We start from the raw sequence: 15,447 nt of genomic DNA on the forward strand, positions 1-15,447 counted from the left end.
TCTGAGGGAGATGTTCTTCGAATAGGAGAGAAAGGGCGCGGACGCAGACACAGAGGGGACAATTTCCCTCAATAAACCGGAGGCTTCAATTTTGCTCTAAACTTCGCTGTTTTACAAGATCGTGGAACTCTCAGCGCCCTGGCAGCCACGCCTGCCCCCGACCTCTATCCTTTGATTTCCCTACTTCCAGCTCCCCTCATCTCCCCCCCTCCCGCAGGTACCCCTCCTTCTTAGCCCCTTGGTGTCGCAGCCTCACACTAGCCCACTCTCCCCAGCAAGCGCTGGTTGTTCCGCGCACGGCTGAGCAGCCTCTCTTCCCTTGCGCGGTCCAGCAACTGCCGCAGCAGGTAGAAGGGCAGATCCAGGGCGTTGGGAATCCTTTCCCGCTGCTTCCGGCCTGGAGGGGCGCGAATCGACCGCCACTGCTCGCCGGTGGAGTTCGCAAGATGTCTCCAAGTCCCCAAATGGTCCGGGCTCGGTACAGGGACTTCCCAAGCACTGGGCAAAGGGAAGCAGGTATCCGGGGGCAGGAACAGCAGCGCGACCACAGCTAAAGTCACTGTCACGACCTGGAGCCTCCGCAAGGCCATGGCCTGCAATACACGTGTTCCCAGTCCTTCGCTACACTTGAGGCCCGACTTTTATCCCGAGCTCTGCCTGGAAATCCGACCTCGTCCAACTTAGAACCTTAAAGCCAGATTTCAGGGCCCACCCCAACACTAGATTTTCTGTCCTGGCCCAGCTTGGATTTCCCTTTCTCCCTCCCTTTCCCCAACCTTCAACTCCATGCAGAACACTGGACCCTAAATCTGACCAGCTCTGATTGTATTGAAGCAGAGGGAGGGGTTCATGTCGGATCTTGGATTGCTGGGCTGGGTAGGAATGGATCTAAAGAAAGGTAGTGGAGTGGATCGGGAGTGGATCGGGGTCCCCTCATTCCCCACCCCAAACCCTCCCTCCTGTTCTGAGACACTCACAGCAGCCGTGCAACGCAACTCAGGATCCGTCGGAGCTGGGGTAGTGGCTGAGGGCAGCTGCTCGGGTACAGAGGATCGGGAACATTTATTTATATTCCCCGCGGACATCCACACCACGTGACAGGGCAGTGGAGGCGGGGCTGGGAGGAGCAGGAGAAGTAACTGGAGCTGTCCTTGGTGCTGACAAAGAAGGAAGGCGGCGTAGGGGGCTGCGGTAACCTGGGACTCAGACCGGAAATTTGTATTCACATTTAGTGTCAGTCTGGGTACTTAGTCTGGGCGTAGTTCTCCCTGTGCTTCTAAGTGTGTCCATGTTTGTACTGCGTGCTTCTTTCTGTATGAATGTCCAATGCACCTCCACATATCTGTATGTTAAACGTGTCCATTTGTGCTTATCCTATGCATAATGCCTTTACGTGTCTCCATAGAGCTATTCACATGTATTGTAAATATCTATCTATATCTATATCCATATCTATATCTATGTAACATCCTATATCATAAAAACATAGTAATGGCTAGCCTCACTAGTCTCACCCTAAAGTTCAGTGACTGACACTATGAAATTTAAGAAGCACCAGGAAGACCGATTACTTTCTTCTAAAACTATCCACTCAGCCAGTTGGGGTTCCTCACCTTTGCTTTTGCAACAGCCAAGACATAGATTGGGTGAATTTATTCCTTGCACTACTCCCTGCCTACTCTTCTATCTTCCCCTTCATCAGATGCACACAAGGAAGTCTGAAGTGCATACACTACTCTCCTTGACCAAAGTGTCCCCATGATTGGTGGCTAGCCCTTTTTGTCTCAGAAGGGACTAAAGGCTGAGGAAATGGAGAAGAATTACTAGGTATTTTTTACTCAGGCTTACTCACAGTAGCCAACAAATCTCAGTTTCTCCAAATGATCAGATAATTGCACCAATTCCTGCTGCCTCTGGGAAGACAAATACCCGCCTGGTCCTTCCTCCCACCCCACCCTACATTCTGGTTACCAGTAGCTTCAAGTGATTCTGGGATTCGAGGTCTGAAGAAGGCACCTCATGGGCTGACGAACCTGAGATTGACCCTGGATTCACCATTCTCAGGTTAGACAGTCCTAGATGCACCTTCCATTGTTTCCAAACCATTCTCTGGTAAGAGAGAAAGGCCGATGAGTAGACTATAGATGCAAATGTCATCCCTACCTCCACTGGGGGGACTAGTTTGGGTGGGGATCTGAGAACTGGCCCTGAGGATGTGAATCCAATGGAGTGCAGCATCTGAAGCATGAGCCTTTTCCAGTTCCAGAAAATGATGATGAGATCTTCAGCATAACCAGGAATTATTTCAATAGTACATAAAATCCTTGAGGTAAGGGACTGTGTGATTTGGGGGGGAAAGTATTCCCAGAACTTAACACAATCCCTTGCATGTGCTATATTTGCTTAATTGAACTGAAGTGAATTCCAGGTTCACTGGGAACTGAGGAATCATCCGTAATTGGATAATCCCCATCATCAAATTGGGCAGTAAGGATCTGGTTCAAAAAAAAAAAAAGAGTCAGAGCTGAGGGAGAGAAGGTTCTGGAACATGAATTCCTGGGGCTTCATTGTCCTTTGCTATCCTTTCCACCTTTTCAATCCCCCTCTTTGTTACTACCACCTCTTCATTCCTCTGCTTTAGAGATAGCCAGTGGTATAGTGGAGAGAACACTGGGCCTGGAGTCAGGAAGACCTGAGTTCAAATGCAGCCTCAGGCTGTGTGGCCCTGGGAAAATCACCAAACCTCTATTTGCCTCAATTTCCTTAACTGTAAAGTGGAGCTAATAATAGCACTTGCTTCCCATGGTTGTTGTGGCGATCAAATGAGGTACTATCAGTACAGTGCCTGGTGCTATATAAATCTCTATTCTCTTCCTTTCTCTCTCCTGATTCACTCTTGACCTACCCACCCACTTTTCAATCCCTTCCTCAGCCTAGGTGATCAAGGGCCCCACTGATGCCCAGGGCTGTTTGAGGGGAGGGGGTGGAGAAAGGCATGTTTAAGGTGTCCAACATAAGACCTAAGGGCCATCTGTGGTCTACAACACTCACAGGTGCAGCTGAGCCAGATAAAAATGTAATTAGGAAATATTTAACAAATTAAGTAAAAATACAATAGGATATTTATAATTATTGCACTTGAAAACTAAGTCAATATGTGGCCTGCAGGGATCCTTATGTTAGTTTAGTGACCCCATTGCTACCTGTTTGATCCCACTGCTCTGGGGGCTGCCATTACATCTCCCCCTGAGGAAATTGCCCAAAGTCAGGGTGTGCAGGATCTTATTTCCAGGGTGGGTAGAGTGTGTATCATTTTTTTTCCCCCACAGAAGGACAACCACTCCCTAATCTCTCTAATCTTGATCTCTCTACTCCCCCACACACACTTCCACTCTTTCTCTCAAGCTCCACTTTCCCCTGCCTATCCACAAGATATATCCATCTAAATGTCCTTCCATATCTCTGACTCAACGTGTCCCAAACTGAATTCATCAACTTTCTCCCTACCCCAAACCTGAATGCATTGTCAACAGCCTTTCCCTTCCTGGAGTGAAGACACCTCTCTTCCTGACATCACAGACTCGATCTCCTGGGACACAGATACCCTGAAGAACTAAGGATGGTACTTAATCACAGATTATATTTCTGACCCCATGGAGGGCCCAGAAATTCCTTCCCCCTGGCCCTGGGAAAGGCAGGGTTACGTTGTTGTATGTTTGTATCACATTACTAACAGAGGCAATTAATTATTGGGGGAAAATATTGAAAATATCCAATCAGAAGCCATGACAGGAAATTAAATTAATGGATGAGGGAAGAAGTGCTATTGGGGTAGGAGTCAGGACACAAGGGTCCTAGTAGACTTGGAACAAATTACTACTCTACATTCTCCTGAAGTTTCCTGATAAGGTAAATGAGTGTTCTGTAGCTTAGATTTCCAGGACGCTTTTGGATTTACTACATCATCTCATTTGATTCACTGCAACCCAGCTTGAATATTAGTAGTGCAAATATCATAGCTGTTTTATGAATGAGGAAATGGATGGTTATAGCCACACGGCTAGCATAAGGTGAGGCTAAGATTTGACTCCCTGTTTTCTGACTTTAAAACTCAGTACATTACCTACTACTTTATTATTTTATTTTATTTTATGTTTAATTTATGGAATAAAACAAGCACATCCATAACATAGTACAATAAAAAGATCATTGCACATGAAACTGTAAATCTATTATGTACAACTTGCTGTTCCTTTTCTCCCCCCTCCCATCCAGAGACAGCTACCATTGGACCTAAATAGTTAAGTACACACACATATACACATATATATGTATATACATGTAAAATTATTCTATACATACTTCTATTTATCAGTTCTTTCTTTGGATGAAGATAACATCTTTCTTCATATGTCCTTTATAGTTGAGTATTTATAATATTCAAAATAACTTATTAGCTTAAAGTAGTTCTTAAAACAATATTGCTGTCACATTATGCAACATTCTCTTGGTTACTTCATTAGTAAGTGAGATAACATATGTAAAGCAATTTGAAAATGTTAAAGTATTATCTGAATATCTCTCTATTACTGTTATTATTATTACTGCTATCTCATTGTCCTTTTTTCTATGGAATTCAGACAGAAATGGCCCTAGGACAAGTTCATATCCTGCTATTATTTCTGTAAATTCAACAATTTATGTATTATTTCATAAATTTTTTGAAATGGTTTTCATTGTTGTTATTGGTATCATTATTATACCAATAAGTATTTTGGTGGCGAGAGTGCTGGACATTTAGTGGAGAAGATCTGAGTTCAAATATTGCCTTGATAATAGTTGTATAACCCTGAGCAAGGCAATTAACATTATCTAGATGCTTCAGGCAGCTTCCCAGCACCTAGATATGAAGTCACAGATCTGCATTGGTGGCAAGAGTTCTCATCATGGCAGAATCACAGATCTTTTCTGTTTTCTCATATTATTGCATCATCCACCCTTCCTTTCTTATACCTCCTTGGATTAGAAGGGATGTTTCTGAGACTAGTTCAGATAACAGGGGAAAAGGGGGTTGTTTAAAGCCGATAAATGATGTTGAAACTGTGACTATGACCCTTAAACTTCAGCTCAGAGTAGGCCTAGCCAGCTCAGAGTTGCCTGCATGGCTAGACCATTATTTCAAATGTCTGGGGCATCACTTGACCTTAACAGCATAGAATTTAGAGTTTATTGTTTTTATTCTTACTTCCAAGTCTTCCAGGAATATAATAGGAGATAGGTATTTAGAGCAGTTCCGCTCAGGTCAGGAAGGCCTCTTCTATGGCCTCCTATGTTGCTAGGAGGTGATGGGGGTGGGGTGAATGGAGGAAGGGAAAGGGCGGGAAATGTTAAGGCTCTCTCAAAGAAGTCCAGGTGGAGATGGAGATTGGAAGCGAGGCTCCCAATCAGAACCTAGGTATTAAGATTTCCGGTCCCAAATTATCACGGCAAAATGGGGCCTGCACTTTGGGGATGATATATTTCATTGACCCCTTTAAAACAACATGAGGCTGCCCTATAGAAAGGCTCAAGCACTGAGGTCAGAAAGCCTACAGAATTCAACTTCCCAGCGTTCCTCCCCCTCCTCCCTTCACTTTCTTTACAAGCAAACCCTGAGATCTAGAAATATAGGGCATGATTGGAAATGGGAGCCTATCTGGCCTATGCTCTTCAGAACCCACCTCTCTCAGCCTTGACCTCACTACACCCCAGAAAGGTTTCTTGATGTGAATGGGATGGAATGGAGGGAAATTAGGGTAAATATAAAGGTGTGGAGTCTTGGCTTACCTCTTCTGAAGTGCTCTGGGCTGGATCAATGAGACTACAGACCCAAACCAGAGCCTTTTCTTCCTGCTGAGATAGTCCCTGCCCCTAGGCCATTCTCTCATCCTGGGGAAAGATTTGGCTCCCAAAATTCCCCTTATGCCACTAATCTGAAAAGAACCCTGGACCCACCAGAGGAAAGGGACATGAGGAGGGAACTCACCGTCTTTCTGTGTCTGGCTCAGCTGGTTTCTCTACCTCTCTTGTCTCTGTGTGTCCGGCTGGTCCTTTGGGGCTCGTGTCATGCCCTTCTTCTACCTCTCCCACTCTTTTATGGCCCCCTCTACTGCACTGGGTAGGAAGATGCCGACTGAGCTGCAGGCTTCCTGTCCCGGCCCCGCCCCACTCCCCAACCCCACCCTGGGCAGTTTCCATGACACGGCCCAGGGCCTGATGCAGCCAAGGCCCCTGCTAAAGGCAGAGGAGGGCTAGAATACAAAGACCTGACCATTCTGAAAACTGAGGGCTGGGAATAGCAGGAAGTAGCTCTCCAGAGCCTTATTATTTTAGGAGGAAAGGCAATTATTTCTGAGACTGCCCTCCAATCCCTTCCAACTCCCATACTTACATCAGAGAGACTGGAGTCAGTGTTAGCTGTTGTGCCCTTGGGTCAGAGAGGAGGGTCCTAGCAGGGACCTCAGTCCCTGCAAGCTTTGGAGGTCTTTATAAAAACACCAAGGTACACGAAAATAAAAGACTCCCGAAGTGTGACAATTGCAAAGTTTAAAAATGCTGTTCTAAGACTTTTTCTCATGACTGAGAAAAGCTCACGAAGGCGTTTGGGCAGAGGCTGGGACATGGTAGAAGAATTTCCATTTGGGCATGGATGGAACAGATTCCTCCGTAGCGGATAGTTTCATCTTCTGACTGCATACTTTTACACAAGCTACCTCTTAAAGTCCTTTGTAAAGCTTAGTTCATGTGGTATCTCCTATGCCAGGCCTTCCTGATTTCCCTGTTGTTAGCACTGCTATTCACAGATTACTTTGCATTTGCTTATCTGGAGTAGAGGCTAGAGGGTTGGCCATAGCCCCTGGGAGGTCCTGGGTTCAAGTCAAATCTAACTTCTATTCTGACATATAGCGGATGTGACCATGGGAAAGTTATCAACTGTCTCAGTGCTCCAGGTGCTTCTTGAAGACCCTAAATTGATGAAAAGATGCTGACTTGCATTGAAGAGGAAGTTCCTCACTCAGAACTCATACCAGTGAAATTACAGGTCCAGTCCCCATCTTTGGTCTAGAGAAAGGAACTTGGTTCATTTTTGTTTTTCTATTCCCGGCACCCAGCACAATGCAAGCTCTTAAATGCTTGCTGAATTGAATCAAATACCCTCTCTGATCTCCCTCCTAGCTTCCCTGGTAAGTCTAACTTGCAATGTCATAGCTGGTATCAGGCTTGGTAATACTATTCAAATGTTCAATACATAATTGAAAGGTTTTTCACCTGCTAAATTCAAGATCTGAGCATGAACCCAGGCTAATTGACTGTGGGACTCTGCCCAGAGAGGGTGAACCTCTTAACTGGTGTCACACAGCAATCAGCAAATATAGAAATTGTTCCTCCATGTATATGTAGAGCCTAAATAAGATTGCACACCATCTTGGGAAGGGAGAGGGAGAAAAATTTTAAACTCAAAAGGTATGGAAGTGATAGTTGAAAATTAAAAAATAAATTAATAAAAGAACAAAAGAAAAGAAAAAGCAATCTGTATATATTATAGATCTGCAGTTCCATGTACAATCTTTTTCCTGTTCTACTGTGTATGTGGAAATGGCCATTTTATTTAGTGACTGTTAAATTTAGAATTTTATAAATAAATTTACTTTAAAATAAATAAAGCAAAATGGTAACAAAAGTACCTAGATTACTGGAATTATGGCAGGGAAGGAAGCAATTCAATTCAATCAAACACTTATCAAGCACTTTACAATCTGCTAGGCAATCAATCAGTGAGCATTTACTAAACATATACTGTATGTCTGGCATTGTTCTAGGGCTAAGGATAAAAGATAGAAATTAAAAACTTCTGATTTCAAAAAGCTTGCCTGAAATTCTAGTGGCTCTGAGGGAGGTACAAAGGCTAGGCAGGTATAAGGCATCATTTACCCTCATAAAGGTGTCAGTTTAATAAAAGCATTAGACTCAGAGAAAAATATCTAACATCAGGGCACTACAGAGGTGCAAAATAAAGTATTCTTCAGGTTTTGAGGGGGAACAATCATGACCAAGGGTGGGATGAGGTATCATGGAAAGTTTTATGGAGGAAATGGCTTCAATTCAGAATTTATAGGTGATGTGGAGAAAATGTTCTCTCAACTGTTGGAGGGAAATGCTTTGAAACCTTTGTTCTTGCTGTATCTTTGTAGTAAATATCCCTTGGAAAGCTAATTTATCTTTGTCAGTTAAATAAAACTGGGGCACACTAAAAAAAAAAGAAAAAAAGAAAATTATTCCCCCACCTCTTTCATCTCTAGTCTTGGGGTGTGGGGATAGGAAAGAAAAGAGAAAGGGTCATGAGGGACTTGAAGTAAACTGATTGTGGATTCCAGAAAGGAGAAACCAGGCACCTGGATCATTAGGGCAGAAAGGCAGGAAACCAGCAGAGGCTTATTCAGGGTCTATTAAAATTGTATCTTCTGGTCCCCCTGACTCCCCCCTTCTAATTAGCATAGTAAATTTTAGCAAGAAATAAGATCGAAAAGGGGAAACTGGAAGACACATACAAACTGTCTCAAAGATCAAGGGAGCAGAATTTGAAAATTATATCATATATTAACTAAAATTCACATCCTAGCAAGATGGGCCAAATCAGGAGAAATCATCTAGGTGATGCTTGTCAAGATTTCTGGTCTTATGATATGTAAATTCCAAACAAAATCGGGACCTCTATAGTTCCAGACCAGCAGAACACCAAAAAAGGTGATGATGACTTTGAAGTTTTACTGATAACTTTGAGATGATCTGGACACGTTAATAAACAAACCCCAAGTTGGCACAGATAAGAGTTAGTCTATTTCCCCCCAAAAACCTATAAAAACAAGGCCTCAAATTCCTGCCTCCCCAAGCACTCTTCCTTCTCCATGGGGTCCATGCTTCCTAGAGCTCCTAACTCCAATCCATGGTGATGGGAGCGATGCTCTCTGCCTCTGCCTCTGCCCAATCCTCTTCCCCATGCTGCCTTCCTTCACTATCCCATTCCCTGTCCTCATGCCACCTCCTGCCTGTGTACCACATTTCAACACTTGTCTTTTTTTCTTACTAAAGTGTGATTGCTGCCCCATTTTCCACCACCAATTATGGTTTTTTCTGCTGAGTACCCAAAGAACCAGAACCATGTGCCTGCCTCTATTTCTTAATGTCACAAATTATCATTTCAAAGGACTCCATGCTGAGATCAAGGCACACAACCAACCTATAGGTCCTCCCTGAGTCTCATCATGTCCTTCCTGAGACAGTGGAGGGGGGAGGGGAAGAGATGTTCTCTTCATCTTACAGATGGAAAAACAGACCCAGAGTGGCCCAAGTGACTCATTCTGTTGTGAGGCTGGCTGCCTTGTGGTGGAACTGTCTTGGGGGAGGAAGCTGACCATGTGGCCACAAAATGAGAAATGAGCAGATGGTCCAGGGTAGGAGGTCAAGGTTTCGGTATGTTACCAGTTCAGCTCCTAGGGTATGGGCTCTGCCTCACTCCATGCAAGGAGATCTCTATCTCTTTTCTGAACAGGACTGCTTCCCCTCCCTCCCCCCAGCACTATGGTCATTGCTGTAAGGGAGGGGGATGGTCAGGAGGGAAGGGTGCAGGCCTCAATCCCCCTCACACCCACACCATTTTCCGCTGTGGTTGCCTAAAGTTGCTGTAAACAAATTAGAGCACTAAGGGCTGAGGAAAAAAGTCAGCTCCAAGCTCGTATAAGCTGGAGCGGGGCATGAGGCTAGTCACAGTGCTGCTGAGTTCTGCCATTCTCTCTTCTCTTGGTAGAGAGCTCCTTTTGGGGGGAGGGGCAACATATACCTTGTATAGGTCACAATGCCCTTGTCCTCTGCCACTCAATAAAATCCAACAGATATTAAACATCTACTACGTGGCATACACCATACAGGAGATGCAAAGACAAAACAACCAGCCTTGTCTTCAAGGAACTTACTATCTAAAAAGGGACCTCTCTAGGCCTGTTTCCTTGTCTGTACAAATCTAGTTGGACTCGATAGCTTCTAAGGTCTCTCCCAACTCTAAATCTGTCATCCTGAGTATATACAGACAAGTGTAAGACAGAGTGTGATAGGGGCAAAGGAGAGCTTTCAAAAAGAAAATGTGATAAGAGAAAGATAACTTTTAACTGGGAGTTGAAGGAAGGCATCCTAGAACAGCTGGCATCTGGGCTGGGCCTTGAAGGAAGGGAGGTCCAACACTCAGAAGGAAAGCACAAGTGCATCCTAGGCATGGTCCATGCTTGTATGGACAAGGAGGTGGGAGATGGCTGCATGAAATGTGACAATGGCTACTAGTGCATTTTGACTAGAAGGTGTTCAGAGAGGAGCACCATGAAGTAAGGTTGTCAAGTTATGTTGGAGTTACGTTGTAAGGGACAATAAGTGCCTAATATTTAATGCAACACATATTTATTAAGTACTCTCAAAGTATCATGTAGACAATGGGGATACAAAAGAGAAAACCAGAACCTTCTGTCCTTAAGGAACTTAACTTGGGAGTTTGTTATTTTTTTCCTAAAGGAAATAGGAGATGATGGAAGGCTCCTCTGGCATCTGAAGCCTTCAGTCTGGCCCAAGGGTGAGGAACCTGCAGCCTCGAGGCCACGTGTGGCCTTCTAGGTCCTTGGATGGAGCTTTTGACTGAGTTCAAGTTTTAGAGAACAAACCCTTTCATTGAGGGGATTTGTTTTGTGGAGTTTGGCTTCAGTCAAAGGGCCACACTTAGGACCTGGAGGGCTGAATGTGGCCTCAAGGCCGCAGGTTCCCACCCCTGGTCTGGCCCCAGCCTACCTCTCTAGCCTCATCACATATTGCTTCCCTCTATGGACTCAACATTCCAGTCACGGCAGCCTTCCTACTGCTCCTGGTACACACGTGGGCATCCCACCAGCTGCTCCTCACACCTGCCAGGCTCGCCCTTCCTGCTTCATAGAGCCCTGGGTTTCCCACAAAGGACAGCTCAGAGGCCTTTCTCTGATGCCCTTGGTTGCTAGCTCCCGTTCCAAATCACTTTAAATCATCTTCTATTTGTATTTTATTTGTAGAATACAAATTACATGTACAGCATATATAATGTATGTGTATTATAACAGTTGTATACATATATTTGCATATTATAACTTTGTATAGAAATGTGTATTATATTATATATAAATGTATAATTTGTATTACACATTTGTATAATATAAAATCGTTATGTTGTTTCTCCCACAGCATGTAAGTTTGAAGGCAGAGACCATTTCGTTTATTTGCCAGTGAAATCCCAGCAACTAGTAGACAGTAGGTCCTTAATAAAATACTTTGAGTGAAAGAACGAACGAATGCTTTCAAGAAAGGGAGGGACATGTTGAGATTTGGGTATTCAAACTACTTTGGCAGCTGTGAGGAAGATGTATTGGAAAGGGTGGACTGAAGGTCGAGAGACTAGTCAGAAGACTTAAATAGCCCAAGCAAGAAGTGAAGACATAAACTGGAGTGGTGACCATGAGAGGGGAAAAGCTTTGATGTGAAGGATGGGGGACACCGAGAGCAGCATCCCTAGTTACACTCTGACAAATAGAAACAATTTCTTTGGGATTTGCACCAGGACAGCTGCATAGGAACTGGGTGGGATAAACGAGTATGGCGACAGCATGATCCCTCAGGCCAGGCTGCTTAGGAGGCAAGGCTGGACCCACTGACTAGGCTACAATGTGCTACACACCCTTCTTAGGGCTGCTCCAAGCAGCTCCAGGGACCATACCTTGAGCCGTCCTGCCTCAACTCACCATCCAATGTATGCCTTGATCATATTATGACAGCTTGATTTCAGACCTCTCTGATGAGTATCATGATGACCAAATCTCTCAGTGATCTGAGGGCTCTCCAGCTCTTACTAAAGGGAAGGCTGAGGCCCAGGGAAAGGCAGGGTAAGACTTGGGCCTTGGGGCTAAATCAGAGAGATAGAAATTTGGCTGTAGTTCCTAGCACATAGCTTTCATACGGTCTTGGGGAGGTGGGGGACTCATGTTATTCCTTCTCATAGGGACTCTGACTTTGGTGCTGAATGAGAGAGAGCAGGATGGGTCCAGACTCAATTGACAGGAGTGAATGGGCCCCTGCGGAAAAGCCTTCATAGAGGCTGGGGAATCCATGCTGCTGCTCAGCTCAGAGGATACTGTGGGCCCTCCGTACCTGGCCTGAAAGGGCTGCCCTGCCCTCCTTCTTCCTTCCTCCACCCCCTATTTTTACTGTTTCCCAGTTTCACCACCCCCACCCCCACCTCTCAATACGCACCCACACACCCACGCACAAACCCCTATGCTGTTGGCAGGAAAGACAATTGCAACCACATCACGTGAGTTTTTAGTGGAGGAGGAAGACTGAGGCTTTTGGTGTAGCAGGCATTAGGGGGCTGCTGAGGCTTGAACTCTATACACAGGATGGGTGGTGTATGCCATGCTCCCTCCTGCCCTGGGCAGGACAGGCAATGGTGCCATGCCTGAAGTAATGCCACCTGCAAAGAGGCTTCAGAGCTGTTGTGAAGCAGCAGGTGCGAGAATACCAGCAGCTCCCGGGGCCATGTCAGCCAGAAGCACTGACAGCCCCTTATTCTTTCTCACTCCCAGGCTCCACTGGGCTCACAGGTCAAGCTGTGGCTAGGCCAGGCCACTAGCTGGGAGGCCATTTGGTCCTTTCCATGCCCGGGCCCCCTTCCTCTGCTTCAAGGACCAAAATTGGGGTTAGAGTGTCAGAGGAGAGGATGCCAGTAGAAAAGCCTTAGTCAATTGTTCTAATCCTACTAGTAACTTCAATTTGGCTAACATTTTTATTTCATTTTTCAATAAAACTTTCAGAATAAATTATATTGGCAAAGCTAAATCAAAATAATTTAATCTCTTCTCCCTCCACTGATACCCTAAGAGCCTAAGAATCCAGGTCCTTTCCCAGCCCTGCCCACCCAGCCCTATTTCAGAGGCCCTGGAAGGCTAGTCTAGGCAGAGGCCGGGGATGGTGAGAGAAGGCAAGGATTCCCTTGGCAGGTTGTGTGTGCTAAGTCCCAACAAGCTCTTCCTCATCACTCCAGTCAGGTGGGGCATCTGTCCCAAAGTAGCGATCTCCAAAGTTTCCTGCAAAGGGAAAGGAAAGAATGTTGTGATGGGGATTTTCCCCAGGCTCATGCTGAATGAAATGAGAGGGGTCAGATGGGGTGGGCTATAGTTCACTGGCTTCAGATAACTGAGTCCAGAACACTGAGTTTCTTGCCTAAACTGACTCATTCTCTAGGATTCTTGGGCCCCTGGACTTCTCCTAAGATCATCCTCTGTCAAGAGCACGGGAAGTGTCACTGCTATCTGAGCATTCAGGGTCAAAAACAGCTTTTAAAATGTCACATGAGGATCTGTCCCTCATCCAATGATACTGATACTGACAATTCTGAGGCAGAACTGGAACTAAACCCCAGGCCTTCTAACTTTCACTCCAGACACTCTTGCCACTACTGTATCCTGCCACCCCTAGTATCTGCTGTCAATGTCTGTGCAGACCAGAAGCCTCCTCCCATCCAACCAGAATGATCTTGTCCTCTTCCTCCCACCACTAGGTCATGGAGGGTAGGATTAAAGGATGTTTTTTTAAATCACATGATGAACTCCGAGGGGCAGCTAGGTGGTACAGTGGATAGAGGGCAGAGTCCAGACTCAGGAGGACCTGAGTTTAAGTCCAGCCTCAAACACTTACTAGTTGTGTGACCCTGAGCAAGTCACTTAACCCTGTTTGCCTCAGTTTCCTCATCTGTAAAGTGAGCTGGAGAAGGAAATGGCAAACCACTCTAGTATCTTTGCCAAGAAAACCACAAATGGGGTCAAGAAGATTCAGACACAACTGAAACAACTGGACAACAACACGCACTCCAAGCCCCAGAAAAGTGGTTTGTGGATTACTGACCCCCTGGCCTACCTGGAGAGACAACTGGGAGTCAGGTGTATTTCCCTATCCAACCCCTTAGACCAGAGGTGAGCCCCCTGCTAGGAGATCAAAATCGGCTTGGATGACGGAGGGCTTTGGCCTGTTGAGGGAAGGACGCTCACCAATGCCAGGGATGATGCGGAAAAGGTCATTCACTTTCTTATCCACAGCTGTGGTGATGATCTTCACCCGTGGGAAAGCATAGGCCACAGAGTGGACCCCCATCTCGGCCATCAGTAATGAGAGCAGGAAGATTTTGTCTTCTGGAACATCGTGATCCTGAGGGCAGAAGGCAGTGTAGAGAAGCAGAGAGGATGCCAGATTTAGAGTCAGAAAACCTGGGTCCACCCCCTGACCCCGCCATTTAGTATCTGTCACATAAATTTCTCTAGGCCTCTGTTTCCTTCTCTGTAAAATCCGAAGGGTTGGATGAGGTGATTTCTAAGGTCAATTCTAGCTTTAAATCCCATAATCCTATTGCCTGATCCTACAGGCCTCCCTCACACAGGTTGTAGAAAAACAATGCAAGACACTTCTGTGTTCTGGGAAGAGTTCTGTGTCCCACACTTAGCTCTAAGGGACAAGCCCATGTCCAGGCTCATCAGAAATGTGGCAGCCCATGAGGTGGAGATGTTACCTACTCCTGCATCCCTGTTTGCAGCCGTCCCACTCTCCTTCTTTACTCACCAACAACACTCTCACTGCCATCATGGCTGCCGCACCGGTGGACACCGTGCAATCCATCAGGATCACATGGTCCTGGCTGATGTCCTTGGGGAGCCGAAGGTAGTGCAACTAGGGAGCAATGAGAGGACGCTGGGCTCAGAGCTCAGTGGAGAATGGCAGCTGCTGCCCTGGCCTGTGTAAAGTCCCATTCCCATTCCCTTTGTTCTTTGTAGAAGAGCCCTAAACCAGGAGCCCAAGTGCTGTCCTAGGACCTCATCATGCACTCAGCAGGCACCCCAGAGGCACCCACCCTCCCAGACAACACCCAGGGTCCAAATCCAATTCCATCCCTGCGTTCCCTGCAGTGGTGGGGCCTCCTTGTGTCCTCACCTCTGGCTCGCCAGTGAGTTGGTTGGTCTGGATGAGGATGGTGCCAATCCGGACATCTTTGCACACAGCCCGCAGAGCTGGTTCCATGGTCTCCCCAGCCCTTAGGATGGACACCCCTGTGATCTGCCCCCATAGCAGAAGAAAGTAGGGCGTCTCAAGGTGTCATTCAGTCCAAGGGCTCTGCTCACATTCCGAGAACCTATTCAGTTCTCGTCATATATTTGCTGGGTTGGTAGCCATTACGGTCATTCTTTCTCTAACCCCCAACAGGAAGCTAGGCCTTTCCTGTCACTTACCTGCTTCCCAGCGTAAGTTCTTCCCTCGTAGTCCTGCCCCTGAGGTGTCTGGACTGTGCAGCCCTAGGCAGAA

The 15,447-nt window shown here is 46.0% G+C and overlaps 2 protein-coding genes across 7 annotated transcripts in view; both read right to left on the reverse strand.

Annotated features, from left to right (window-relative positions):
* Positions 1–6,163, reverse strand: UCN2 (urocortin 2). Of its 4 annotated transcripts, none has more exons than XM_078149917.1 (3): positions 6,026–6,163; positions 978–1,117; positions 1–593 (listed from the first exon to the last, which is right to left on the reverse strand). In XM_078149917.1, the coding sequence occupies exons 2-3, from the start codon at positions 1,083–1,085 to the stop codon at positions 258–260; spliced, it is 444 nt and encodes a 147-aa protein (XP_078006043.1). In that variant the 5' UTR covers positions 1,086–1,117; positions 6,026–6,163; the 3' UTR covers positions 1–257. The 4 variants fall into 4 exon arrangements, with proteins under 4 accessions (XP_078006043.1, XP_078006042.1, XP_078006040.1 ...); XM_078149916.1 differs by having other exon boundaries at positions 978–1,157; XM_078149914.1 differs by having other exon boundaries at positions 978–1,196.
* A 4,305-nt stretch (positions 6,164–10,468) lies between these two features.
* Positions 10,469–15,447, reverse strand: part of UCKL1 (uridine-cytidine kinase 1 like 1) — a 38,098-nt gene continuing 33,119 nt past the window's right edge. For all 3 annotated transcript variants that reach the window (XM_020981658.2, XM_020981656.2, XM_020981657.2), the window contains exons 11-15: positions 15,375–15,437; positions 15,079–15,201; positions 14,710–14,817; positions 14,145–14,301; positions 10,469–13,184 (exon numbers count right to left, since the gene is read on the reverse strand). In XM_020981658.2, coding sequence (XP_020837317.1) covers positions 13,108–13,184; positions 14,145–14,301; positions 14,710–14,817; positions 15,079–15,201; positions 15,375–15,437 — 528 coding nt within the window. In that variant the 3' untranslated portion in view covers positions 10,469–13,107. The remainder of the gene's footprint in view (positions 13,185–14,144; positions 14,302–14,709; positions 14,818–15,078; positions 15,202–15,374; positions 15,438–15,447) is intronic.

The sequence above is a fragment of the Phascolarctos cinereus genome, unplaced genomic scaffold (assembly GCF_003287225.1).
Source record: "Phascolarctos cinereus isolate Bilbo 61053 unplaced genomic scaffold, phaCin_HiC Scaffold_2;HRSCAF=192, whole genome shotgun sequence".
Classification (NCBI taxonomy): Eukaryota; Metazoa; Chordata; class Mammalia; order Diprotodontia; family Phascolarctidae; genus Phascolarctos; species Phascolarctos cinereus.

Bases quoted from the DNA above. Each gene is read 5' to 3' on its own strand.
- UCN2 (XM_078149917.1), bottom strand. From the start codon at position 1,085: ATGTCCGCGGGGAATATAAATAAATGTTCCCGATCCTCTGTACCCGAG. The intron at 594-977 runs GTGAGTGTCTCA...CGTGTATTGCAG, and splicing joins AGTTGCGTTGCACGGCTGCT to GCCATGGCCTTGCGGAGGCT.